The 27,821-nt window shown below is 38.2% G+C and overlaps 1 protein-coding gene across 14 annotated transcripts; it reads left to right on the top strand.

Annotated features, from left to right (window-relative positions):
• Positions 1 to 208: 208 nt before the first annotated feature.
• On the top strand, positions 209 to 27,821 carry LOC130407501 (calpastatin-like). 14 transcript variants are annotated; one of them, XM_056730420.1, is made up of 32 exons: positions 209 to 316; positions 1,556 to 1,600; positions 15,079 to 15,141; positions 16,371 to 16,496; positions 17,031 to 17,147; positions 17,578 to 17,688; positions 19,293 to 19,337; positions 19,419 to 19,511; positions 19,637 to 19,717; positions 19,909 to 19,959; positions 20,712 to 20,798; positions 21,679 to 21,756; positions 21,878 to 21,952; positions 22,112 to 22,186; positions 22,382 to 22,489; positions 22,574 to 22,690; positions 22,864 to 22,974; positions 23,088 to 23,135; positions 23,288 to 23,356; positions 23,477 to 23,527; positions 23,752 to 23,838; positions 23,927 to 24,043; positions 24,157 to 24,270; positions 24,398 to 24,478; positions 24,551 to 24,649; positions 24,731 to 24,823; positions 24,908 to 24,949; positions 25,048 to 25,173; positions 25,290 to 25,367; positions 25,574 to 25,606; positions 26,027 to 26,132; positions 26,364 to 27,821. In XM_056730420.1, the coding sequence occupies exons 1-31, from the start codon at positions 269 to 271 to the stop codon at positions 26,126 to 26,128; spliced, it is 2,571 nt and encodes an 856-aa protein (XP_056586398.1). In that variant the 5' UTR covers positions 209 to 268; the 3' UTR covers positions 26,129 to 26,132; positions 26,364 to 27,821. The 14 variants fall into 14 exon arrangements, with proteins under 14 accessions (XP_056586398.1, XP_056586406.1, XP_056586399.1 ...); XM_056730421.1 differs by lacking the exon at positions 209 to 316 and adding an exon at positions 594 to 866; XM_056730422.1 differs by lacking the exons at positions 209 to 316; positions 1,556 to 1,600 and adding an exon at positions 3,910 to 4,068.

The following is a 27,821-nucleotide window of genomic DNA, read 5'->3' as shown; positions in this document are numbered from 1 at the left end:
TCCGACACATGCCCACACTAACATAACAGCCACAAAACATAATACGTATAGCTGTCACAATATTATCCTTAAAACAAGCAAAATCGACATGCGGGAGATGTGTACACCACTAATGTCGTATGCATGTTTTAAATCCAACCTCATCCTCCTCTGGCATTGATGTATGTGTTCCAAGCAAGGAGGAGCGAAAGTTGTGCCACAATTTCAAACCCACCTCTAAGTAAAATCTGCGTTGTGCTTTTTATACTGCGTGATCTTTTGCTTAGACATGCCGCACAAAAAGAGATGCCACGGTCGGAATAAAAAAAGCGATGAGGTATGCTTTCATGCACTTTACACTTTATTGTAATTTACAACCTCGAGACAAATGCTTTAGCTGTCCAGTCTGTTTTGCATTTTCTCGCAAGGCAGCGATACTGTTGAAACAGTCCGAACTATTACTTTTGCTACCATATTTAAATCCTATGTCTTGAATTTTGACTTTAGGAAGTTGCTTTGCGCGTTTATTACTGGGAACACGGACATGCTCGTATGTAACGACGGTGTTGCGCAAGCGCCAGAGAAGAATGTGATGATAGTCTGTATAACTGGCCGAACGTTCGAGCCTCAGTGGCAGTGCATGCTTTTACAATGCGCAATGCAAATTACGCATCAACGATTACATTGCAAAGAGATGCATAGAGCATCGCAAAGGTAAACCGCCCTAAAATATCTGCGCTATGATCTTGTACCCACGTTCACGGGAGGGGCTTTGTCTGAGAGTTAATAAATAGGACACCGCACATAAATGAAAGACTCTTGAACAACGCAGGGACTTTTCCAAGTCGATTTGCGCCATGGCGTTCGCCGCGTACTGGATGATGCTCGTAAGTAGACGCTACATTCTTCGGGACTTTGACCGCATGTTTCTTAAGCTCTATAGTAATCGTCACGAGCAAACATTCTTATACTATAAGGATAAAAACGATTAAATAATGATCAAAAGAAGGTGTACACAATAGACTTGTCAAATGCAAACAGAGGTTCGAGATGATCTTTGTACTTGTACACACCTAAAGCCACAGTTTACTTACGGTGTGAAGTTGGGCGTCGTCGGAACATTGTGAAATAAGTTTGAATGTTTTCTATGCATTGACAGGTTTCCTGTGTTCAACAGTTGCACTCGACAGGTTTTGGCAGCTTACAATGAAAAGTCGGCTATTCAAAGAATGTCAATATATTCAAACAACACTGAGAATTATACAAGTATTAGCGTTGGCTTACTACCGTTGAGGGCTCGTTTGGGGGTCGTTATTTGTGTATGTAGAAAAGATACACTAAAACATTAAGCAACATACAGTAAAAGTATTGTAAAGAATGTTAAATATGAAAAATAGTAATCCATAAGTACGGTTCAATATAGTAAATAGTTGGTTTGTTATCTCAGGTTAGTCTAGACTGTTCATAATTTTGGGCGTAGTGGCATGTTTACCCTCAAGGTTATTGTACATTTTGGCAGAGCACTAAATATTTGTCAGTTTTATCTCTTTTTATGTTTTACTTTATTTCCTAACAGAAAGGTGACACGACACAACATGTCCCTCAAACCTCAAGGTTTCAGGTAGGAAGATCAAACTTTGCCTGCTTATTTATATTATTTGCATTTTTGAAGCATGCATTCATATTCAGTCACACCTGTTTTTTAACTTTACAAAATCATCTTACTTTCATGTGGTGTCCGTTGGTCTTATTCCAATAGGATTTATTGGTGTTGTTGTGGTTCCTGTGCACCACAAAAAAGCTGACCAATAGCCCACCAATCTAACACTTTACCAGCAGAGACATTATAGTTTCAATTAAAACCAGTACAATTTTATTATAACCAACAAAATCCATTATCCATGAAATCCAATATTTCGGATGGTTTCTATGATTTATTCAGATGGTAGGCCCGAAAAATAGCGTCATAAGTTTACATAATTTATTATAATTTTAAAGAGGATGAGATACTGTTAGCAACTGTTAGTTGTGTAAATATTTGGCATATGATTAGGACGCCATGGTACATAATTATGATGATATTGTGTTTTTTGTTTGAATATGGTAATAAGATTTAGATCAATTATCACAGGCTGTAGATTACCAGAACATAAGCGCCCTCTTGTGGGCAATGAGGGTGCTTGTCTGTCACAGTAACTCTTCAATCAAATTGCAATATAAAGACACAATTATAGCAAATTTTACCATGCAAATTTGTACTTGGTCTCATTTGGGACATCCATTCCAGAAATGGCAAGGCAGCTCTTTTTTTATTAAACAGCAATCAATGCATACCTCTGAGAGCTGTACTGACATTGGAGTAAATGCATGTATGAATATGGAGCAATCATGCATTTGTGTTTAGAAAGGAATGCACTTGTTTGCTAGTAGGTCCCTGGTCAGGTCACGTCACTTCCATGTCCCGTGACCGTGTCATGAAATGTACCTAGGAACATTTTGTGACTATATATACCCTGAAACTCAACTTCATCAGGGGCTCCAGTTACCATGATGTAAACCGGGCATCGGCCTGGCAATGCCAGGACCAGCAATCCCGAAACGAAGCACAAAGTAAGCTTCTGTTCTATGAAAAAAAAAAAGCTTAAAAATGTGTTTTTCAGGATAACAGCTGGTTTTACTAGCTTAGTGAGCTGACAGCTAAACATTCAGGTGTGTCTGTGATGAGAGTCTGATAAATGTATCTGCGTAAACATGCCCGCATTTTAGGGCAAAAAGCTTTTGTAGCCCATTAATAATGAGTTTGCTTGTCATTTGGTGTTAGTGTCAGTTTGCATTCTCATAGTTTGAGTTTAAGTGGCTTTGAAAGGTACAGGAAAGTATTTGGGTGCGTCGGGACATTTGTTTTACAAAATTATGTTTGTGTGTGTGTGTGTGTTTGCGTCAGTTTGTCTATGCTGGACAAGCCAACAATCCCCATGAGAAAAAGAGCTTGTATTAATGAAAACCTAAATAAAAGGAAAGGTTCGTGTGATAGGAGATATAGGTCAGTGCAAAAACAATGGAAGTAAGTGAAAAGTCACCACCATTAGAGAAAAACAAACATCTGTGTCCGTCTCCTTTGGTTATAGACAAATGCAGGATGTTCCAGTGAGAAAGGTATAAACTTGATAATGTGCTGAACAATTAAAAAAGTGCAATTGATGTACATTATGCATCAAATTGCACACATGCAACAGCTGCGTGTACTTTAAAAGACTTGGAGATTATAAAAAAAAATTCCGTTTATCATACAATGTACTGCATTGCCTTTTACACACATTTTCTATTTTTAGTTGTCTAACACGCATAACTGCATACATCCACACCCAGACCCTTTTACTGAAATATCTAATTGAACAGGCATGCTTTGTTCTGAGCATTTGGGGTGGATACAAGAAGCATGTCGAGTTTTGGCTGGAATGTTTTTTTCAAGACGCAGGTCTTATATATGTCTGCTTCCTTTAATATCTGACTTGATTTGGCGGCCTTATGGTCATCTTTACCCATGTCATATGCATTTGGTGTTTCTCCTAATATGAATCATAAAGAATCAAACGTCTGCTCTAAACACTTTGGTTCTTTTGTTGATTCTGTCACTTTAGTGTCCCTCCTGCTCTCTTGCAATTTATCATAAAATCACTACCATAAACGTTTACCTTCAGATCATAGCGTGTGAACATGCAAGCGCCTCTGCTATCCTTGATTTAAAACTCTGTCGGGCATGTCTAGGTCATGTGGTATAAATTCCCTGCACTTCTCTATTTAGCCATGCCCCCTTCCCTCCCTATCTCCCTCCCTCCTGTTGAGCCTTCTTCCCTAACCCCACCCCCTTTCCCATAACCCCTCCCCTTTCCCCTTATGACCTCCCCCTTCACCCAGTGCCTGGAACAAGTTGTAGTTCAGACAGCAGCTTCACACACACCCAGCCAGAGTCAGGGAGAGCCGCAGACGCACACCGCCAGACACACAGCAGACATGGGCCAGTTCTTCAGCTGGATCCGCGGCGAGCGGGACCAAACGGGCCTGCAGGACGTCGCTGTAGAGCAACAGGTCTCTCTTACTGGATACAATCCTATCGAGGTCTCAGAGAGTGAAGCGTGTGCATAGGTTGTCCTAGTGTCTTGCGAGTTTAAATCAGAGCTTGTCTGAGACGTTGATTGTGAACGTGTGCTTTTATAACGTCGGTATTTGTTCGATCGTGTTAGAGCTGTGGTCAAGAGGTCTTGGCTGTGGTTCAAGCACACAGCAGCCATCTGGGGGCGAAGAGCTGGAATGTTTGAGGAATGCTTGGAAACGTGTTTTTAGAAGTTAAACAGATGTTAAAGACTGTTGAGTAACAGGGATGTTAAAATAATTCTTAGTGTGTTTTATTCATTTATGGATTTCCTGGCAATGTATTCAAGCGTTGCAATGTGCAATGACTTTTTAATGTGTTCACTGATAGCGTCTCTGGGTGTGTTTGTGAAGCAGTGTGAATCATTGCACCTATAATGATTAAGGGTTGGATGATGTTTCTGGAGAGAATTGAACCTTAAGGTCATAGGTTAAAAGCCCAGAGCAGATAGATAGATGGCTGGATTCATTCTGTAAAAAAAATTAAATTTTGATGCGAAAATGTGTTTTGCATGGTATTTTGTTTTTGGTGATACTGACTTTACTGATATTTTAATCTACTCTACACATTTTCCTGCTATGTCAGGACACTAATATTCTGATCACCAGTTGTGTTTCCTGTAACCTTAAACTGATGTTGTGCAGATATCACGAGAGGTCCTGCGTCATTTTGGTGTTATGTATGAGCACTGAGCAGACCTCTCTGATATGTGACTGATGTTGGCCAATAAGCTACAATGCAAGCGCTCAGTGCTCAGTACATACCCACAGTGCAATCTGCCACCCTGGTTCAGCATCAACCGATGTTACACCAAATGCCCCGAAGGGAGTAGCAGGCTCACTTTCACTGTGGGAATCTGATTTGTTTACATTCAGCTTGTCCATTTTTTTATAATATAGGACATTTGACATTTATACATAAACTTAGTAACAATTGATTTGGAATAAATGTACTTATTTAATTTATTTGAAAAACCTTTTGATATCATATCCAAATTGCTTTCTGTCATGCTGTGTCCTGATATTAGTATTGTAACAAGATGAAATGTAGAAAATAATGCATTGATATTAATCTCTGAATGCTGTCACAACATGACAAAGTTCACATTGTGGTTCTGAATATGTTCAAATCCTGACCTGATATCTCTCAGTATCTACTGTATTTCAGATATCGTATTATGCTACCCGGCCCACGCCGCTTGAGCAAATATTGCGTCATTACATCAATAACTGTACAGTCTGACATTTGCTACATAGTAAGATGTTACCAATTTATTTAATTTTTCTGCCATTTCTCAGAATTCATGCTGGTACTGACAACATTTGTTTTATTATAATAAAACTAATGTCGAACTATCATATTGAACTTTGCTCAACTTTAGGTGCAGTCGCACTCGCAATATAAGAATATCTTGGCATTAAACTCAAAGTTTTTGACTTGAAACCATACAAATTTGAATCGGGTTGTTTTGAATCATCATGTCTGTTGAGTTGAGTGTATTGTAATTTTGTAGAATGCATCGATCCATGGTATATACATTTAGTTAGTATTGCACTATTGTTTAAAACAGTCCGAGGATTGTGTGTCCCAACAGCACACACACAACCATTTCTATTTAAGTGTGTTCGGATGCACGTGCACAAATGTCTGTAGGTATATTTGCAGATTCAGCAGCTCACAACAGCCGTCACAGCTTGTGTTAGTTATTTAAACTTATGAGTATGTAAGAAGTTATTTTAGTACTCTGCACTGTCTTAGTGAGTCTACTATCCCCTTTATTAGCTTCATTTTAAACACTGTCTAATTACAGTGTGTAATGTGTTTTGGTCGTGTTTTTCTATCTGTCATGCTTTGTCATTAGTTAATATGGCTCTCTGGATGAATAGATCTGCGATTGTTTGAATGCATTAGTCAGCATTACAGTTATAGGAGTTATGGTAATATCCATCGTGCTTGTTAGTCCACATGGAAGTCTGAACACATGGAAGATCCTCACATGCTCTAGGTTGAATTAACGTACGATTGGACAGTGAAGGTGTCATACATCATGAGCTCAGAATTTTAGCCCCAAAACTTAGTAAGCTGCCTTTCTAGTCAGCATTTTTGGGCATAAGAGCACGCTGTAGGCAACAGCACAGAGCTGTCTTATAAGATGTCTGGTATATAAGAAGGCATTGCATGTGTCCGCCCATGGGGAAGGCAAATCCCAGAATGCATTGCAACTGTCTCAAGTAAAAAACTTGATCAATTTTAATGTAATACTGTAATCAATTATACATACATAAACTTAATTTCATTTTATTGTATACTGCAACAATGCAAAACTGAAAAAGTGCAAAATTGAATTGGAAGAAACTTAATTTGTTTTTGTTAGAATATTATTGGGATACAAAACTTTAGGCCATGTTAAATTACATTTATTTGATGTCACTTAAATTCAATGTACTTTTTATTAGAGTTATAATTTACATAGCTGAACTATATTTATACCTTTTTAAATTAAAACATTATAAGACTGTGGAAAGTTGCATGAAAGTTTTGTAAAACAGCTTAAAAATGTTGTAGTCAAACGGTCCTTGTTTAAAAGGATCCATTGAGAATGTTTATTGAGTTGTTATGTTTGAATCAGAGCCATTGAGTTGCATCAACTGTTGACTCTAATGGAACAGTTTTTTCAGACCAATGGCGGTTCATGGAGCCTCTCAATAGTTCCTGGAAGTTACTAGTAACGCACGGAGCTGCATCAAAACATACCAATTGTGAAACAACTTTTAACACATTTAAAGACCTAAGTCATTTAATGAAAGAAAAATTAAAACATAAGTTCCTGGAACTATCTAAAGGCTCCATGAATCACGTGACGGGCAAAAAAATTTGATCTTCCGTTGACGTGACTCTCTCTCTGAATGGCTCTTGTTTGAAATAGATGGCAGACTCCAGGTGCCCACTGACTCTCGGACAGAAACTCAGTCAACAAACCACACCGTGAATATCACACTGCTAAATATAGACACCCTCACTGCATGAAACGTCGACAGTAACTTCAGCAGACATAGAGAACTTAACGTGTGATGATGTCAGATTTAGGGTCTGGGATGTGAGGCTGTTGACTCAATACTGTTGCAAGTTGTGCGTGTGCTGGCTCAGTCATGTCACACCTGTATACACGTCGCTCATCATTTATTTCTTCATCATTTACACACCCTGTGATGCAGATCCGATTTGCGAGGAGGTTGTTTTGAAACAGTAGAAACGATCAAATGTTTTTAATGGTTAGTTATGTCTCGCACCCCAAATGTCCCTGATGCTTGTCACTGCATGCATCACCGCATACATCTAACATGTGTATGTGAGCATGTATGTGCAGAGATAACCTTAGGACTTCTACATTCCAGGCGTTTAAAGTTCTCGTCACCGCTTCAGTTCTGTATGAGGGTGAGGTTCCTGACACACTCATTTATTAACAGATAAGAATTGCTAAGCAACACTCTTGTTTTGCACGCTCTGTTCTTTGTCCTGCTCGAGCATGTTTCATTAGGTCATGCACCTCTCCATGCTGAACCATCCCAGAGTGAGAAAAGCAAATAGAAAATGAGTCTGACACGATTATTGGGGCAGTCCATGCGACTATGCATGTGGTCAGTGGTTCTTTCCTGTTTTCCTTATTTGGTATCCTTCAATGCTTCCCCCTTCAGATATGAAGCTCTGTGGAATGTCACTGAATTACAGCATTCGCATGGCAGCGTGCAGATATTTGGATGGTTGACTTTGTGTTTTGTTATCTGTGTTTTGGGTTGCAGCGTGCAAAATCTCCACCTAGCTACGCCCAGCGTGACTGAGTTTGTCACAAAGGTGTGGGCTTTGTCACCAGGGTGCCACCTTTTTCATGTTAGATTTTACGAGTTTCAGCTGTCCTGCCAAAAATGTACCATGTTATGTATTGCCAGTACAAAAATAGCTTCTGAGCTGTTGAGGACACCGGTTTTAGTCATATCTCATCCTTCCCTCATATTTTTTTTACTTTAATGCATTTGGCAATTTTGCCGAATTATTGCTTTGTTACTGTTTTTTTTTTCCCAAGAAGTCGTACATTGGAGCATGCATTCTTTATTATTTGAGCTACAGAAACACTCCACTTTAATCCAATGTTCTGTAAAACATAACAAAAAATCAATAAAAAAAATTGTCACTGGTCTTATGCTGATGTGAGCAAAGATCTGCTTACATTGTTGAGGCGTTTGTCACACATTGACATGTTCATACTTCGTAACCCCATTTTGACTCAAGCTAATAGTAATGTGTAATTTTATGTAATTGCATTATATAATGTTTGGAAGCACACATAGATAAGTAATGCATTTCATATTTCAGAAAATGTATTAAAGCCTGTATGATTCAGATTCAGGCTGAAGGTTAGAGTCTTGCACAGATTGTTCTCTTGGTTTATTTCTTACTGATGCCATGAGGAGCCAACTGGCAGCGTTTGCACATTTTACATGTAGGGAGATGTCCTTATGCGCTTTAAAAGAAATTGGTTTGATTCATGCTAATAAATGTCAATGTTGTAAATATAAACAAACAACTGACTGTTGTACAGTATATTAAAAACTGTAAATATATAAATGAAACATCTATTTTATTTGATTATATTTAGTTTTTCATTCATCACCTAGCAACTTCTAAAATGTATAAATAATATCTATAATGGTTTGCCAATATTGTAAGAACACAAAATCGTGCCAATAAAAAACCTTAAGGTCAGGTTTCACAGACAAGGCTTAGCTTAAATCAGGACTATGCCTTGATTAATTTGGATATTTAAGTCGCTTTTATCAAAATGTCTTGGGATAACAATATTACTGGTGTACATCTTGAGACAAAACAATGGCATATTTTAAGAGATGGGGAGAGAGAGAGAGAGAGAGAGAAATTATCATGTATTTTTTTATATGACTTCATGAAGTTGCAAAACTTGTGAACTCATCATTTTTGCATGTTTCGTAAGCCGGTGTGTCATCATTGCATGCTTGATTTACTAACTTTACATGCTTGTCTTCACCTGTCATGATCTCTATAATGCACCAGAGGGTGCTGTTCTCGTAAAAGTGGGTTGGGTTCCACTCTGGTTATGATTTGTACACTGAATGTCTCAAAAATAAACCAGCTCAGCCTTTTGTTTTACCAACAGGAGTCTATTAACACAGAGATCTAAAGCAGTGAGGGGTGACGTGGGCTACGCCACAAGGCTGTGTTAACTCTTACATAAGCACTGGCCCGTGCCCACTTGTGCTGCCTGTCTGTCAGCTTCCGTTCGATGAAGGGCTTGTGACTCATCCATTTATTTTCATACTCTCCGAATGCATTTCTCTTTTTCTCGTGCTCTCCCTTTGCATTCTTTTTTTGTGTGTTTGATCATACCCTCCTCTCTCTCTCTCTCTCTCTCTCTTCTTCCTGTTGTTTTCCCTTCTCTGGGCGTGGTGGGTATACTTGTATGTGATGCCGTTTCTCTCTTTCTGGGTTGATGGTGAGTCGTGTCGTTCAGATTCCTAAGCGGTGAGTGTATAAGACACACCCTGCCTGATAGGCATGTACTGAAAGGCTTGCGCCTGCATGGGATCTTTTTCTCTCTGTCGTCTACAGACTTCACTGTTTATCAGCCATGACCAAGTTTACCCCTTAAACCAGTTCAGTACATCTATCTTTTGATCCCTTAACCACCCACCCGATGTCCAACTTCCTCTGTCGTATGGAAACAGTCCTGTGTTTATTTTTCCTGGCTTGCTTGCTAGAAGGCGGGGCTGTGTTATTCTTAACCAATCAGAATGCTTATGAACTGCATCGTGGGTCGGGGGCGGGACTTAGCAGTACCAATTTTTTGGTCTGGCTAAAGTGGGAGGAGGTTGAGGCGTTAGCCTTCAGAGTTGGGTGTGTTGCTGTTGTATATTCTTGCATGTATGTGTTCATGAAGGGTATAGTTTGTATTTTCTGTAAAGTGAACAAAGGTGATTCGAGGTGGTTCTTTTGAAACTGGATTAAAGCTTTTATAAGGAGAATTGAAACAGGAGCCCTTATCACTTTTGCTACAGATGGTATGTATCTCTTGGTTTTCTGTCTGTGGTTTCCTGCCACTCTGTGTGCCTATAGATGAAGATTGTGCCAACTGCGCTGCAGTGCGTGGAAACTATTACGATGCTTTCGGCATGAGAGAAACGGCTTATTTCGTTGTCATTAGAGAGTGAAACATGAATTTGTTTTAATAGTGTGTTTTTAAACATTATGTCAACCAAAAAGTACTCTTATTTGTTTACTCTATTAGTTTACAAAGTTATGTTTCTTACAGCATGATTTGGCTTTTGGTGTATACGAAATCGACTTTTCGACGTGTACGAATGGGAGCTGAGGTCTGACGGTTTGTTCACTTTTTTTAGATGTCTGTCACAACCTGAAAGCCATTTCACACTTCATAACTTTACTCCATTTTGACTTGGCTAATAGCGAGAGGTAATATTTCATAGTCATGTTTGCATTTATATACATAATTTATTTCGTAATGCAAAAAGTATGCTGCATCCTGCATGTCTGAATAGCTACAGACTGTTTGAAGGTTAGAACCAGATGCTGTCTAACATACATTGTTCTCTTGGCATGGTTGATATTGATGCCATCGTAGGCCAGCTGGCGATTTTGGCGGATACTTTCACATGCTAAAGGGAAAGTGACTTGTGTTATGGGAGTTCAAGTGCTTGATATTCAAAAGCATTTCAGATGGAAATGTCACCGTTAAAAACAGCATTGAAATACATTAAAAACATACACTTTTCTCAGTTGTGCTACAGTATTGTGTTTTGTCTCTATACAGTATGTTACTGCTGGCAGTTTAGTACATACTTGGAGTGCACACTTGATTGCTAGCAAGTAGCAACTTGAAGTCACAGAGATTTGCCGCAGCCGGGATGTTACATCATACTAATATATATCTGTCATGGTGAAAGCCGATAGTTAAGGCATTAGGTCAAAAAATAAATAGTTAGTGTTGTATACTTAATGTATTATAATAGAAACAAGATCAGTTCAATGTCATACCAATCTGTGTCATAGTAATCCATGTACCAACTGTCATTTCCAATGGTCTTAAATAAGCATTTTAAATCTGTAATGCAGTGGATTAAGATTCTGTAACAACAGAGAGTTTTTAAGGGATTGGTGGAGTCGTGCATTACTCATTTGTTTTTTAAAGAATAGAATCCGGTATGAAAAGAACTGACAGGCTGGGATAAAGTCCTTATCAAAACTATTAGATGCTGAGATTGCTGTTCTGTTTTAAGTATTGATCACTCAGTATTAAATATTATCTAGAGGATCCAGAGTTGTGATGCACGTGTCAAGGTTTTTTCCAACCCGCTGGTCCCGCTTTTTTTAAATTATTTGGCCAGCCCGCGCCCCTATTTTTACAAACCGCCCCGCACCCGCGACCATTAAATAGACATACTAGGCATTGTAATGTAAATGAAAACAGGCTTTATTTCAGCCTAAATTTGCTTGAAAACAGCCATTAGATTACATCGCCCTGTAAACTGGCAACCATAGAAACTCGCACTTCACGTAGCCGATCCTGCTGTTGTCTCCTGCTGCAACTATTTCTGAGAGCTGGTACCAACCAGTGGATTTAGTAGCTTGACCTTCTTTTATTTTAATGTTGTAAATTTCCAACCTTAATTCTCCCGCATCTCGTCTTCCAACTTAACTTTTTCTCCGTTTGTTTTGTGTTGCTGTGGCTGGCGGCGGGAGCTGCTTCGTGTTTTCTTGATGTGTTCGATTTGGGGATATCACACAAGTTACGTTGCTACGTAGGCCTACGTATTGTAACCTTATCAAATAACCTTATAAAATATGAAAATTGATATTCCCAAATATTCAATATAGGCTATAGGCAATTGCACTCAATATACGTTTTTTTATTTTGTTTTTAATGACCCTCCCCGCATATTAAGTGACGATTTCTTTACCCGCCCCAACCCGAACCGCGGGCTGCACTAGTCCAGAGCCTGTGTGAGACACTTTCAGGCTAGGTGATGCACCTTCTGAAAAGCTGTAGTTTTTCCTATTGTTCCTGTGATGCGAGTATTACGCCTACATTAGGTGTTAAGTGATCTATGATTGATGTTGCAAAATGTTATGTTCAATATTTGTCTCCATGGTAATGCCACCTACCCGGCTAACAAAAATAAGTTTGTCAAACCTGTAAGAAACATGGATTGAAAATTAGTGACCAACTGGTTGGCCTAATGTTAAGCACTATATGCCATTATTTCTAGCCAAAACGTATGTTAATATTCATGAATTAATAACTCTCATGGAGTCTGATGGGGCTGTGGAATATTGGCAGGGCAAGTAAAAATCCTGCCTAGTACTTACCTAACCAGCCCAACAAAAAAAGTCAGGCCTGTGCAGTTTATCCAGTGCTGGTGTGACTTTGTCTCATCTATTTGTTTTAAATATACAAATCCCAAATTGTTGCGTTCAAAGGGTGTGACCTGAGATTCTACCTATGGCCCCGCCAAATATTCAGTACTTTGTTACTGAAGACGGCGGTGACACTGTGTCTCAAACAGGTTGAAAAAGACCTTCACGGTTTCTACCTTTCGAGTATTGTTATTTCCATTGGTGCTGTCACTGACATGCCGAGCATTGTGGGAGGAGTCATTACATCATCAGCTGCGTGATCCTTGCTGCCCAGACACTGAATGAAGGTGCTGTCATGCTTTGTGAAGGATCCAATTATGATATTTGGGATGTTTATAAGGAATGTTGAGCATTGTGATATTGGGGTGTGACCTCTGAAAGTATGTGCTATTTTGGGAGAATGATAGGTCTTGGTTAGAGTCATTTGTCTGAACCGTGTGTTTGGAAATGAGGAAACTCATAGAGGTTTATGTGACCGGTCACCAGTTCTGACCAAGAAATCTTAAATCTGCAGTGTTGATACGGCAGTGTTGTTATATAAATGAGATTTGTGGTTTGAGAAATGCTTATTTTCAAGTCTACAGGCTCACATATAATATCTTCCGATTGTTTACCCAAAATGCATTGTGATTTCATGTTTGCTGATCATACACAGTGTTTACTCGTCTAAAAGGTATCTAGGTGGTTTCGTAAATGTTATGATTAGCTCTACACCCAAACCCATTCACAACTGCATACACACAAGGGTGTATAGGGTAACTTTTGTTATGAGAGTCTGTTTTATTGTATTCTGTTGATGTGGGATGGGTTATTTTCTCTCCAGGCATTTCTAGATATTCATGATTTAAAATAGTACTATTTTGTTTTGTTCATATATTTTGTCATACAAGCTGCTTATAATGAATATAAAGTGTCTTGGCATTTTCTTGGGTGTCATTTGTCAGCATGCTTCCCCTTAAATTGTCTTTTTAAAATGAACGATTCCTGACAGAAATGACTCTTCTTCAACTATCAAACATATTGCTTTGGTCATATAAATGGTCACGTTTAGCTATTCTTGATTCTTTTAGTGAGAGGTGCTTTGACAGTGGACAGAAACCACACATGGTGCCTGGTGTTACAACACCTGTCAATCAGTACATTCTGATCCCTGATTGGTTTGAGTCCTGATGTAGACGGACGTTTAGGCCAACTTGTAAAGCAGAGATAAAGTTACTGGCAGTCACTTGTTTTGCTCATCATCTGTTTATTTCGCTCTCTCTGTCAGTACATAAACGAAAACCTGCCGAGCTTGTTGGAACACTTCAAGGAACCTTGTGGCAGTAAGGGTGTTGCTGGGCGCCGTGTTAACAAACCTATAGAACAGAAGGACTGGGTAGACACCAAAGCAAAACTTTTTATTCTGCTTGTGGTGTGGTGAAGTGGCTAATAAAGTGGAAGGTTTCCAGTTCTGAATTATCAAAGATTGAGCCATTGTCACATTTGTACACTTGAGCAAGAAACATGAATGATATTAAGTGTACAATAGGTCACTTTGGAAAAATAAATGTGTTTTTACATCTGTTTGTGTTAACCACAAGTTTCTAGAGGGTCATGTGGATGACTTGTTATTAATAAATGGTTTTGGTTTAGTGGTATAGTCATAAGATGGTTTTTCATAAGGATGATTTTGATTTCAATTTCTATACTCAAAACATACTAAAAACGAATTCAACAGTCCTGAGCTGTGTCTGACATGCATTCAGGAATAGCAAAAGTGAAGCAATACGATTTTTTTTTACAAGTATTTGTATCATTTTACAGCATATTTAATTTGGCGTTTTGCTTTTAAATACTTTAATGATCAATATATTTTCAGTAGGTCTTGCGAATTGGCTCTGGAACACCTGTTATCCAAAACGGTGCCAAACTATTGATGTAATTTTTTTTCTGATACCGACTAGCCTTCAATCCCCACATCAGACCAATAAAAAAAACGAGTACTGTTGAACTATCTACGGTGGGGGTTATTATGCCTTCATTCAGTATGTTTTGAGGTTATAGAGCTGTATAGTTACAGTAAATCTCTTTCAGTATCTGTATTAATCTGCATCGTCAGCAGCTTCCAGGTTCTGCATAGTACTGTATATTATTGTGTATAACTATTACTTGTTTGTTTGTTCTCAAGTGAAAAAATCTACAAAAAACCTGTTTTGATTATCAACATTTGTAGTAGTGCATGAATCTGAGAGTGTTGTGTGCACTGGGCTTCTCTCTGATTCACCATGACCTCATTTTTTACAATAAGCTCATGATTTGCATGTGATTCCGGCTGTTTGTTATGTAGAGAGAAGTTCAGTTTAAGTAATGGAATCTAAAGGAATAATGTATTTGAGTATATTGATAACCGCAATAATGATGTTTTTTCTTTATAGTGGATGTATAACCTTTTTCCTAGCACTGAAGTAACTCTCTCTCTCTCTCTCTCTCTCTCTTTCTTGCAGTCTCAGCAGGTCACACCCACCACAACACCAAAGGTCTCCACAGTGAAACCTCCACAATATGAGGTAAGAAACCTTCATAATCTACCTTGTGTTTACCTTTTCCATGTAACTTATTTTTCCGTATTTAGGTGCATGACAAATTGAAAGAACATTTTAACTAGGGCCCATACAGGACCAATGAAATTTAATGTAAACTATAAATTTAGTCTCTATTCTTTTCACTTCATTTGTTGCCTGTGATCATTTGCTTCACAAACTAGCTGAATCCCAGTTTGCATCCACATTGTACTGGTTTCACGTTCACCGGTTGTTGGTTAACCTGTGCGGCCCAGGTTGTGCTCTTTTGTCATTTTAAGATTTATCTCTGTGGGCTTACAGAGGTGTGGTCGATCAGCGAGAACTAGGAAAGTTCTTCCGCCTATTCAGACAGTCTTCCTTTCCTTTGAAATGTGGAAAGGGGTTTCAGGTCAGAATCAGGAAGGGTTTTATTGGGCTGGAGTGCTAACACATACATGGAATATGACTTTGTAGCAGTACTCAAAGTAAAATATCTTAAGAGAGATTAAATCAAGCACTAATATACATTTGTTGCTTAGTGTAATTTATTGTGAGATTATTATTTACGAGGTTAATGTGTTTATCATATGTCTATGACATTGCATTATTGATATAGCCAAAAACATAAATAAATACGATGAGACACTGTAGAGAAGTGTAATAAGTTATAAAATAACTGTAATCAATTATGAAATGTTGTTTAGGAAGTTGTCTGTGACTGGTTTCTAACCTATAAAGATATTTGTTTTTATATCTGTGGCCTTTGGGCAGAGCGTGTTTTTGGATGTTCTGTAAATGATACAGCAGAGGGACATTGTATTTCTGTCAGAGGTGTCTACCCCATGACTCACTTTCCTGAATAGTTTTAACCCCAAACATCTTGTATTCATCCGTAACTCCTGAATTTATTGAACATTTGAAGGTATCTCATACGAAACCTCAAACCTGCTGGTTAAGAATACAGTCCTATGAAAATACAGGGAGGTCCATGCATAGTGTTTTGCTGGTCTTGTGTAAACCGTAATACCCAACATGATTCAGTACATGGAGATAAAAGTAAACAATCAGAAGGTTGTAAAATTCGTGATAGCAACCATTCTCTGTTATTAACTTCCTCTATATTGAGCACTAAATGTGGTTGAAGCCATGGGGTGGTGGTTTGCATGATCTTCAGACACGCTCTCTCGTGTTCGACACATAAACATGACAGCACATGATTGACATTCTTATTGCAGAAAGGATCCACGCAATCCTCCACGCCAGCCGCGGCTGTCAAACCTGGCACCACCCCTCCTTCAGGAGCTGGAGGGGCTGTTGGTAACACCACCATGCAGAAAGGAACTACTCAAGTCAAACAACAGGTCGACACAAACCGTCTACTGGGTTTACTAGACTGGGCTTCTTCACACACTACACAACATAATATTCATCATGTCATTTCTGTCACAGTTCTATCCCTCTTTCTAACCCGCTTCGATTATTCGTTAACACCACTTTTGGGCAACACTTTCATGACGTGGGAGCTGTTTTGTTTTCAACAACTGGAGACTTTCTTTCATTCTTGCCTCTTAAATAAAGAAGAATCATTTTGTTGCACAACCACGCAGGTTTTTGTCCGTAATCGTCTACTTGACTTTGGTGTTTTGTGGGGAAAAGGGTTTGTTTCTCTATACTAAACTCTCATCTATAAGGCTTGTATAATCTCTGTTAGATCTAGATATTGATGAATCAGCGTTGTGTTTCTCTCCTCTACTCTTTCACTAAAGCCCCATCTACCGAACTTTATTTGAGTTTCTCCTTCCTCATCTTGGCTTGATTCATATTTAAGTGCTTCTCTGTAATAACTGTTGTGGTTCGCCCAGCGTTCAATCCTCACACCTGCGTCTCGATTGCAGGCCACCATCCCTAAACCCTCACCTCCTACCGGGAGTAAAATCCCACCTGTGAGTTCTGGAATCACAGGCACGACCGTTGGAGCAGATACCAAGCCCACAGTCTCTGCAAAGGCTCAGGTATATCAATAAACAACATTATTTTGAAGAAATGTTTGCCTTTAATTGTGCATCTTCCGTGAACGGCTTTACATCATGTTTTTATTCACGCCTTTCTTGATCCATTTCTTATGTGCCAAAAATACTGCTCCTCCTCACCGGGCATGGCCCTAAATGCTTTTTGACTTCAGGGATGTTACTTCTGAACGAACACATTATTCATCTAAAAGCAATAGAGCTTAAAGATCACACCTGTGCCTCCATATCTTCTGCATCTCATGGGATTCAGCTTTGAGGATTTCATCATTACACTGCTGAAACGACTTCAGTCTTCTGCTTTCGTAGCTTTCGTAGCTTCGCCTGCATGATTGTTCAATATCGGTCGAACATTGAAAAGGGAATCGAAAGCTGGTATTGATCGTTAAACATATCATATGTGTGCTCCCGATAGAGTACAATTCCTCAATCCAAATCGGGACCTGTTAAGGTGGATCCGCCTGTCCTGAAACCTCAAGCCTCAACCGGTTTACCTGGAAGCCTAAAAGAAAAGAGCGGCCAAAAGGTATTTAGGGAACGACGAAGGAGTCTCTGGAATGCATTTCTCAGAAGACACACAGTCACCTCAGCGTTGTTGTTTTCCCCATGCGTTTATAGCACATGTTTCAAAGCAGAACAGAACACACAAATCCAGTGTTTCGGTCGATAGACCTGATAGATACATTAGATATTTAGAGCATGTTTACTTGACAAAACAATAAACGCAGTACAAAATCACGTTTTTGTAGTTTACACGGAGATGATAGTGCTACAGTTTTCAAACACTTGTACTTGTTATACTGTTTTTTTGTTTCCAGGCCGCCAAAATGCTGTAAATGCACAGCTAAATGCAGGAAAAGACAAATGTGTATTCCACTTTTACAAGTTACATGCATAAGCCTCTACACTGTAAAAAAGCCAACTTTCTAAATGTTCTCCCTGCTAAGTTTAATAAGTAACTTGAACATGGAATTTTAAGTTAAAGGAGTCAAAGGATTGTTTTGCATATATACTGCTAAAAAGAACCTAAATATGTTTTCCAACAAAGAATATTTTGTTGACTGCACTTGTTGACTGCAAAAAGATTCTCAAATTTAAGGTCAAAATGCGTCAGAAAGTTTGCTCAACTTGCAAAGCAGTGTATTCCGAACAAACAAGAGTTTGAAAGTTCCCAAGATGCATCGCAGCATGTTCGATTCTGTGTTTCTTATTTGTTTTTCCTTTTAAGATTAGTGTTTTAGCTCTTGCTGGCTTAATTTTTTATTTAATATCATTGTTACGGTTAGTTATCTGTTGCGTTTACATTTTTTTAATGAATGCTGGTTTTTGATTGTTGAGTGCATGATACAACAGTAGTAAATGCACCCAACACAAACTGTTTAAACAGTTATTTGATCAAAGTTTTGGTGTGTTTGAGGTAGAAACCACGTACAATTGTAGTAAAAGAAAAATCTATATCCTCTTTTTATGTTCAGCCAACAAAAACTGTTCTGTTGTTCATTAGATAAACTTGATTATGTTGTGAAAACTAATGACTTAAAGTTTTAAGTTGGGTGGACTTCAGTCTCTGTTTGTTGAGTTAACTCAAAAACGTGCTTGTTATAGGTTGCCCTATTATTTCAAGTTGACTCAACTATTTTGTTACAGTGTACGTGCCATCTCAAATGTTCTTCTAAAATTAGCATTTTTAACAGGCTCCTATGTTAATGTACAGTTATTTCATTTGAATGGTAATTAAAAGCACCTATTTGTTACTGTTACAGTGAAATTATTTGAACGAAATGCACAAGCCGGATAAAAATGCAAATTTTATAAGAATATTTCAGACTGCACGTGGAGCATCTTTTGCACTGAACTCTTAGAATATTGTTGTGTTGACTGTATTTGTGAACATCAGCAATTTCTTAGCAAAATAAACCACACAGCAATAAAAATAAACATTTAATCAGTTAGCAGACGCTTTTATCCAAAGCGACGTACAAATGAGGTGACCGATGGAAGCAATTAAACGCAGCAATAAATAATAAACACTGCATATGTGTCCGGCTACAGGTATTTGTTCATGTAAAGTATATATACAGATCAATAAGTGTCACTACGGGCAATAACAGTCTTGCTTTTGTCCCTCAGGTGGAAGTGGAAGTAGGCCCATCGGCTCCAAAAGGCAGTGCAGAGGCGAGTGACACTCTGAGTTTCTATTGTTTTATAAGACGCTGTGCCTGTTTGAAAACGTCTCTTTTTTTATACTATATGAAGGTTGATCCGTTCGATGCTCTGAGTGACACTTTACCATCATCACAGCCTGTAGCTCCTAAAGTCCCAAAATACACTGGACCAGAAGTCAGAGAGGTGAAATATTTCTGCTGTGATGGCCATTTTAATGCTTTGAAAATAGCACATTGTGTGTTTGTGCATAATGTTCATTTAACAGGCTGTGTGTATTTTTTTCTAATGGAGTGTATTGCATGTCTCAGGGCAATATTAAAGTGGAAAAGGCTGCATTGGTTGGTGAGAAAGATAGTACACTGCCACCTGGATACAGATGGGCAGACCTGGTTAGTTGAAAATCGTAAATATGTTTCCAACCCACGTATTTGTGTTTCTCTTATCAGTAGTCAAGTATATGCAATCTCTCTCTCACTTGCTGTACACTCGTCCGCACTACCTCTTTCCTTTGTAGTTTTTCCCTTTTTTTGCTATTTATGCATCATTGTCCTAAGGAAATACTGCAAATTTGTCCAATCAGGAAAAGAAGAACCCCCCTGGGCCTCCTGAGAAGCCTAAAGAAGTTCCCAAGGTGTGTACACTGTGTTGTGTTCTTCCTAACCTATTTGTAGTCATGTGATTTACATCCTTCTGGTTAACACATGTTTGTAGTCGACTCCAGTGCTTACTTCCTAGTGCCTCGGTACAAGCAGTCTACATCTTTACTCTTGCTGTTTCACTCTTGTCTCTCACTCTTCCTGTCTCACTCGCCATCTGTATTTTAGAGATAAATGTTTTGTTAGTTTGTAGGGAGTTGGCTAGGTTACCAAGACAAACAAAGCTAGTTCACCACTCTCTCTCTCTCTCTCTCTCTGCAAACAGTCATTCATCTTAAGCATATTATTGCCCAATCTATATACAATCTATGTACTTTGACATACCATAGACTTCTAATGTTTTTATACATATTCATATATAATATAATAAATTACTTTGTTTATAAAATTTTACAAAGAAGGGACATTTTGTGTTGTCTTGCTTCACCATATTGAGCCTCCAGTATCTCTTCTCTGGCTACTTATATGCAACTCAGAACATGTTTGTAAACTACTGGCTATATGTTTTAGACGTTTTTAAGTATTATAATCGCGCAAAGCAGCAGGTTATATCATTCATGTCAAGTTCTTGGTATGCGGAGGGTGTGTCTGTACTTTTCCTGCCGTGGCGCATGTTCCTCTGAAAGTGAACCTGGCGCTCCCCCTTCTGGCCGTTTGTAGAATTACAACTGGTTTGTCATCTGTGTGTTGGGGTTTTCATGCATTCACGTGTTTGTTTTCTGTAAAGCCTTTAAGCACAGAAGATGCGTTGGAGTCTCTCTCTGCTGGGTTTGTGTCTGCACCTCCTCCAAGCGCTCCTAAGAAAACAGAGCTGGTAAGTATCGTCGTCCAAAACCATAAATGTATATGCATCACATCGACCTCGTATACGTTCGATTATAACTTACTTTCGGAACACAAAACGCTCCAAAAATCGCTTTCATTTAAATATATTTTTACGAAAAACTAGTTTCAGACACATGATGAGTCGTGAGGCACGACAGGACACGAGCTATGTTTTTGATATAATTCGGCACTGCGCAGGCTGCTGCCGGACGTCATCGCGAGAGCGCTATACTCGCGATACTTCTATGTCATAGCAGTTCGGTCTTCGCTGCGCTTAATAAAATAAGACAAACACATGAATGAATGCATTAGTCACTTATTTTTTTGTGTAATGTGTCTTCAAATTTCTGGAATGATATGAGTTTTTATGTTCTTCTAAACTGAACATGTAATCTAGGTATTAAAGGTGTTATATGTTATTTTGAAACGTGAACTAGCCATTTGAATCTGGGTATCACTTATATATTATTAAGTTTTATTTGCACAAATATTCCTAAAGAAACTTATTTTATTTATTATTTTATTATTTAATTAAATCACACAAAATTACTTCAAACAAAAAATAGTATATATTTTGCAAGAAAATATAAGGACATCTTTCATGTAATTTAATGAGTAGGATTTTCTCTACACCTTTTATTCCTTCTTCTCTGTTTAATATATTTGTTTTTGTAAATTGAGAATGTCATATTGTAAATTGAGTGTCATATTCGTATTCAAGTTATCAATATGTTATGCTGTGTATTAAAAAAGTCAAAAAAAGTCAAATATAAATAAATTCTTAAACACATAGTCAATCATATCTGTTTCCAACCAGTAGTGTTTATGTATTATTGACAAACTAGCGTATTTGTTTGTTTCCTTTTCAGAAAACGGAAACCGTAGGTGCAGTTGATGCTAAATCAGCTGGCTTCTCCAACTTTGCCCCCCCTCCATATTCTCAGCAGGTAATAATGTATTAAAACGTTTCATTGGTTTATCTTATAAGCATGTCTTATAAGCAATAATTGTATATAATTGGTTTATCTTATAAGCATGTCTAAACACCAAACATGTCTCTTTCTGCAGAAACAACAGGCAACAACCCACCCTAGTACCAGATCTCCTGCTCCGCCTGCTGACAAGAAAGCCAAGATAGAGAAGGTAAAACTCAGGGATGGAAACAAACTGTGTATACATGTACAGTCAGTTTATGAAGAATAAATTAACTAATGATCTTATAACAGATTTTTAATGCTTTTATTCTTTGATCTTCGTGACAGTTGGATTAATGGCATATGTTTGCTTATCTCTTTCTTTCAGCCTGGTGAAAACTCCTCTTTGGCAGCAGGCAAGAGTTCAGCTCCTGCACAGCCGGCTAAACCAAAGACAGATGTGGTAACAAAAATGCAGCCACACAGATGGCAATAATCTCCAGATTTCTGTACTTAGTACTCCTGTTGATTCAAACACAAAAGTTGGAAATGTCTGATTGTTTACACGGTCACTAAATACTCATTTGAATAATAAAAAGGGACCAAGTACAGTATTATCATACTGTCATTATTTAACTGTGTCCATTTCCCCTTGCAGCCCGACAGCTCCATGTCAACAGATGCTCTCAGCGATTTGGGAGACATGCTCGGTGATCCAGAACCCCCGAAAAAACAACCTGAACTTAAACCTGGACAGATAGTTGATGTAACGTTGATATAATCCTTTCTAGATAAACTTGTTAAAGGTGCCATTTATGCATGTTTTTAATTCATTTTTATTTTCAAACAGGAGAGGAAAGTGACATCGGAGAAGGGTGTGCGTGTTGGGGAGAGAGATGATACCCTTCCACCAGGTTACAGATTCTCAGAGGAAGAACTGAAGAAATTTCCACCTCCTCCAGTAGAGGTCAGACATTGAACACATTGCAACAAAAGTGTTCAAGATTGCTATTTAGATTGTAATCCGTATTCACTGTGAACAAATATTGGGCAGTAAATGGAGAATCGGTAATACTGTGTGATGATTGGCTAGTGCTGCCAGATCCTGTAAACTGATTGGAGAATATTTCTATCACACAGCCATCATTAGATGCAGATGAAGCACTGGACTTTCTTTCGGGAGGTTTCACGACCCCCACGGCAGCACCTATTGTTAAGGCCGCTGTTCCTCCTAGTGCACCTTCTGCACAGGTAACATTTCACCTGTATTTTTAACCAAAACATCGTAAAACAGGATATAAATGGTTTACTGTGCAATTCTTATTATGTACAACCAAATAAGCATTTGAAATTTGTATTGACAGGGAAAGAACTCTGCTGGGGTTCCTGAGAAGGCTAAAAATGTTCCCAAGGTAGGAAGGATGTGTCCTTTCACTGTCAGTGTGTTTTGTTGTCATACTCTTTAGTTAAGAGCGCTGTGTGTTCCTCCTTTTGTTCCTCAAGATGTTTTTAATGCTAACAGTCTTTCTATTTTGACAATAATATTTTTGTTTTCTTACTTGAGGTGGATGAATTATCAGCACTAGACTTTCTGGATGGTGATTTTGTGGCACCTGCAAAGTCTGCTAACAAGGTACCGCTATCAATAACACGATCACATAAATGTTTAAATCATATGTGTGATATTTGTAAACTTTTTTATTTATTTACACAAATGTTTCCTTTTCCATTGATCTGTTTCTGCATGTCATAGGTTTCTTCAGCAGTTCCTCCAGGCCCCAAGCAAAAACAACAGACAGATGAGGTAATGGACAGAAAAATAGTGTATTGATTTGTCTTGAAAATGATAACGTGTAATTGTGTTATTGTATTGGACTCATAGGCTTTTGAACGGCAAGATTATTATTTTTCCTCAGTGTTTAATGTGTGTGTCTTAATATTACATTCTTTTAGAAATTATTCGATTTTTGTTTTTAGAACTGATACTCACTTTTTATTGTGTTAATGTCTCTTGCGTGTCATGTGTAGGACGCTTTCGACACTTTGGGTGACATGCTGGGGGCACCGGAACCACCAAAAAAACAACCTGAACTCAAACCTAAAGATATTGTTCATGTAACACTTTTCTATTTTTACAGAACTTTTATAGTCTGATCTACAATTTGATGTTTCATATTTTAATACCTCAATATTTTATGATCAGGAAGACAATGTGACATCGAAGAAGGGTGTGCGTGTAGGGGAGAGAGAGGACACACTTCCACCAGGTTACAGGTTCTCAGAAGAAGAACTCAAAAAATATCCTGCTCCTCCAAAAGAGGTGATGCATCGTCCCATTCGCTCATATTGTCTGACACTGAATACGCAGTGATTCATTCATACGTAGTTGCTCGATCGTGGGATTTTAATGAAAGGATGTTTCTTGTGTTTTAGCCTTCCTTAAACACTGATGATGCGATGGATCTTCTGTCTGATGATTTTGGGAGCCCCTTTACACCACCTGCTGCCAAGCTTCCTGTTTGTACTGCTGTCAAACCTCCTGCTAAGGTGAGTCTCATGAGCTTCACAGAAACATCCCTTATTCAATTTGATATTTTCTGATTATATTTGCTTAAACACTTGCTGGATGTCAACAATTGTTTTTCTTCATATGTCTCTTTTTCTCTTTCTGTAGCCTGCAGATGATTTTGTGGCTCCATCTTCTGCATCTAAAGTCCAGTGCGCTGTCACATCCCCCACACATACAGAAAGACAGGTATGCACCCGTAATGTAGTGCACATTATGTTTACCTTTTTACATCTGTTGACTTCTTTTCTGCCATTTCAGTTGTCAGACGATTCAGCTTTTGATGCTCTGTCAGACACTCTGGGAGACATAAAACCCCCCACTAAGCCCGAATCTCCCTTGCCGAAATTCATTGTCAAGGTAACACCCCCTTAATAAAGCAGAATCAAGACACCGAGAATCACGAAATATATAATATTGAACAAAAAAATGTTTCTACAGGAAAAAGATGTTTTGGAGGAGAGAATAAGCAAGCCAGGAGAGAGAGACGACAGCCTTCCACCTGACCACCGGTTCTCAGAGGCAGACAAAAAGGTGACTAACATTGTCCGATATCTTTCCAAACCAACTCATTCACTCCAACAATTTAAAGAAAAAAAATCCTCTTGTTCACTACAGGCATTTGCTGAAGCAAAGGACAAATGCGTCAAACCAAAGGAGGTACTGAACAGTCCTACTTAAGCAACGGGTGCCATTTTCTGTATTAATAGATATTCAGAGTTTATTTGAGTTTTTTTCTAATGCACATTCTCTCTCAGGGCTCAATGGATGATACATCAGCCCTAGACTTACTGTCCAGCGATTTCTCCTCAGTACCCACAGTGAAAGCATCTGCACCTGAGACATACACCTTTATTCCTGAACCAGTACCCCCAACCCACACGGTACCACCTGCTAAAATGACCTGCAAAAATAATAACTGATCACAAATGATGTGAATACAGAGGTTTTGAATAATTATAGACTATATAAAAGATGAAATTTGTTTTTCTGTGTGCAGGCACCATGTAAAGCTTTAGATGAACTGGCAGACAAGCTGATTCCAAACCTGGAGAAAGGCAAAGACAGCAAATCTAAGGTGAGAATGATCACACAGGTGCAATGATATTATTTTTTGAAGTCATGAAGACCTAGGAGGATGCAGTCTTTACAAGAAGTAATATTGTTAGTCAAATGAAGTTTTGTATACATTTGATCAGTATGTGTTTGGTGTGAGTACCAGGATATCCCCCAAACACCTCATACTGGTTCAAGTTTATATCCAGAGTCTCTGTTTAATTACAGGGGAAGGGGGGGAAGCCTAAGTCTAAATCAAAGGTAGGTTATATAAGGGTATGGAATGCATGAATAAGTATACACAGTTGCTTTGGCTGTACAGCGTCATAAAGAACCTAAAAAACAATTCTCTGTTCCATCGGCTGACCTGCGACACATGCTTCATTTTTTTTCCATACGTTTTTTGTCATCAGGAACATGTGCAAATCTATGAGCTGCTAAAACATTTCAGTTATTTAGCTAGCCTGGCTTTCTATGCAGCTTGTTGCACATCCTTAAAACTTTATTTAAGACATCTGTACAGGTTCATGTAGTGTCATGATTATTTATACACATGATGGTGCTATGCCACAACGCATTTTTGCCATTTCACCAACCACATGCTTACAAGTTTGCTTTTGGAAATTCACATTTTTGTCTTCCTGGTTTGTACTGTATGCTTAAAATTCTTATGTTGTGTAGCAGAAACAGTCCGAAGACGATTCCTCAGCAGTGGAGCATCTGTCTGGTCAACTGTCCACAAAAGTAGTGCCTTCATCTTCCACGAAGGGTGGAAAGAGATAGATCAGTACGTTCAGCTTCATTTTTAGTTTATCTAAAAACTTGCGTTCTTCTGTGAAATGCAAAAAGAGATATTTTATTCATATTTCATACCTTAAACGGTATGTTATTTATTTTCAAGACATGTATTTGACTTGCAGTTAATGCAGTTAGCAATTGTAGAAAAAAATGTGATGTGAAAATAATATAAATAAATCCCTGTTATTAATTTGATTTGATCTATGTGCTCTCTTTTCAGGTTTACATTGATTTGCATACTCATCCCTAACACAAGAAAGTCTAAATGGAGCTGCTTGGTGGACGTGGAATAAATCAAAAAAATATAACTGCACAGAGACACTTATTCATGTATTTCCCTCTTTATTCCTGAAGAAAAGCAAAAATAAATATAATGATCTTTAATGGCCTTGTGACTGATAGAGCATTTCTACAAAGAGTTGGTTCTGATGAGGAGCGAAAGCTGCATCCAGCACACCAATCGATTATCAGCGTGATGCTTTTGATATTAATAATACCCCATTAAAATATCATGCCATATGCATCCTTCTCGCCACATACTTTTTCTTTTTTTCATTGGGTATCGCTGCAGTTTTCCTGTTTGTAGAGATGAAAGTATTGCTGTTTGAAAATCTGTGGAGACGGTGTACAGAAATGTCATTGTAGGTAACGAAAGACCTTCAGCGTTTACAGTACAGGAGTGACTGTAGATTATCTTGATTTTGATACCTTTTGAATGATGTTGTGTATCTGTTTTATGACACTAATTCAAAAAGCTTTGTGTGTGAGTTGTTTTTTCCGGTTTGTTGTTTTAGAAAGGTTTCCTGAAGCGGACTTAATATTATTATTATTTTTCCATCTCTCTGCAAAAAAACAAGATTATTATAAACACTAATTGACTCGCGTGCCTAAGATTGTCACAGAAAGCCTTGGAAAATTGAAAAGCTTGTGTACTTATATGCAATTTCCTCTTGCCCATGTTTTTGATTTAGAAAAATAACTGATATCTAAAGCACAAAGGTTTAGTAAAAGTATTTTTCGAAACCACTATTAAGTTCACTGGTGTTGCAATAGATGTGGTGGGTTAAGTCAGAATCTTTCGCTTTCATTTTAACTCACATGTGTTGGTTTAAGGGCTACATTACAGTTTTGTTCAACAGCAGGAAGGACACGCTCATTGTTCGACGCTTTGAAATGTTTGAATAACTTCCATAGCTGACTGCAAAGACGACCCTTAAACGCAACAGTGTCTTCCAGAAAACAGGTCACATCCTACTTGCAAAAGATAAAGAAAGCTTTTTTTAAGGTCTTCCAAAATTGTGTAAAATGGTATTTTTCAGAAGGGATTTTTACTTCTAACGATTTGAACAAATTAAACCATAGCTCATAGCTGTGTTCTTTCAAGTTTGTTATCGTGGAATGTATGTGCAAATAAAGATGTAGTGATGTATTGGGGCTCAAATCTATTATTTTTGGGGGGTGTGTGTGTGTGTACAGAGAATGACTAGTTTATCAAATACAGTAAATTTCAGGCCTTGAAATCTGATTAGTTCATTGCTCTTATGGTTTACAGCTTGTGTTGTTGTGTGTACATGAGCAAGTCTCATAATATGTGTTCTATGAAAAGGCATCGAGACTGGTGTTGTTCTTAAATGTTGTTACAAGCATATATTAAAATAAAAGTAACAGTTTAACATTC

The sequence above is a fragment of the Triplophysa dalaica genome, chromosome 19 (assembly GCF_015846415.1).
Source record: "Triplophysa dalaica isolate WHDGS20190420 chromosome 19, ASM1584641v1, whole genome shotgun sequence".
Lineage (NCBI taxonomy): Eukaryota > Metazoa > Chordata > Actinopteri > Cypriniformes > Nemacheilidae > Triplophysa > Triplophysa dalaica.
This window is presented reverse-complemented; position numbering and strand designations above follow the sequence as displayed.

Bases quoted from the DNA above. Each gene is read 5' to 3' on its own strand.
- LOC130407501 (XM_056730417.1), top strand. From the start codon at position 3,994: ATGGGCCAGTTCTTCAGCTGGATCCGCGGCGAGCGGGACCAAACGGGC. The intron at 21,953-22,111 runs GTAAAACTCAGG...TCTTTCTTTCAG, and splicing joins AGAAAGCCAAGATAGAGAAG to CCTGGTGAAAACTCCTCTTT. The intron at 25,607-26,026 runs GTAGGTTATATA...TATGTTGTGTAG, and splicing joins AGCCTAAGTCTAAATCAAAG to CAGAAACAGTCCGAAGACGA.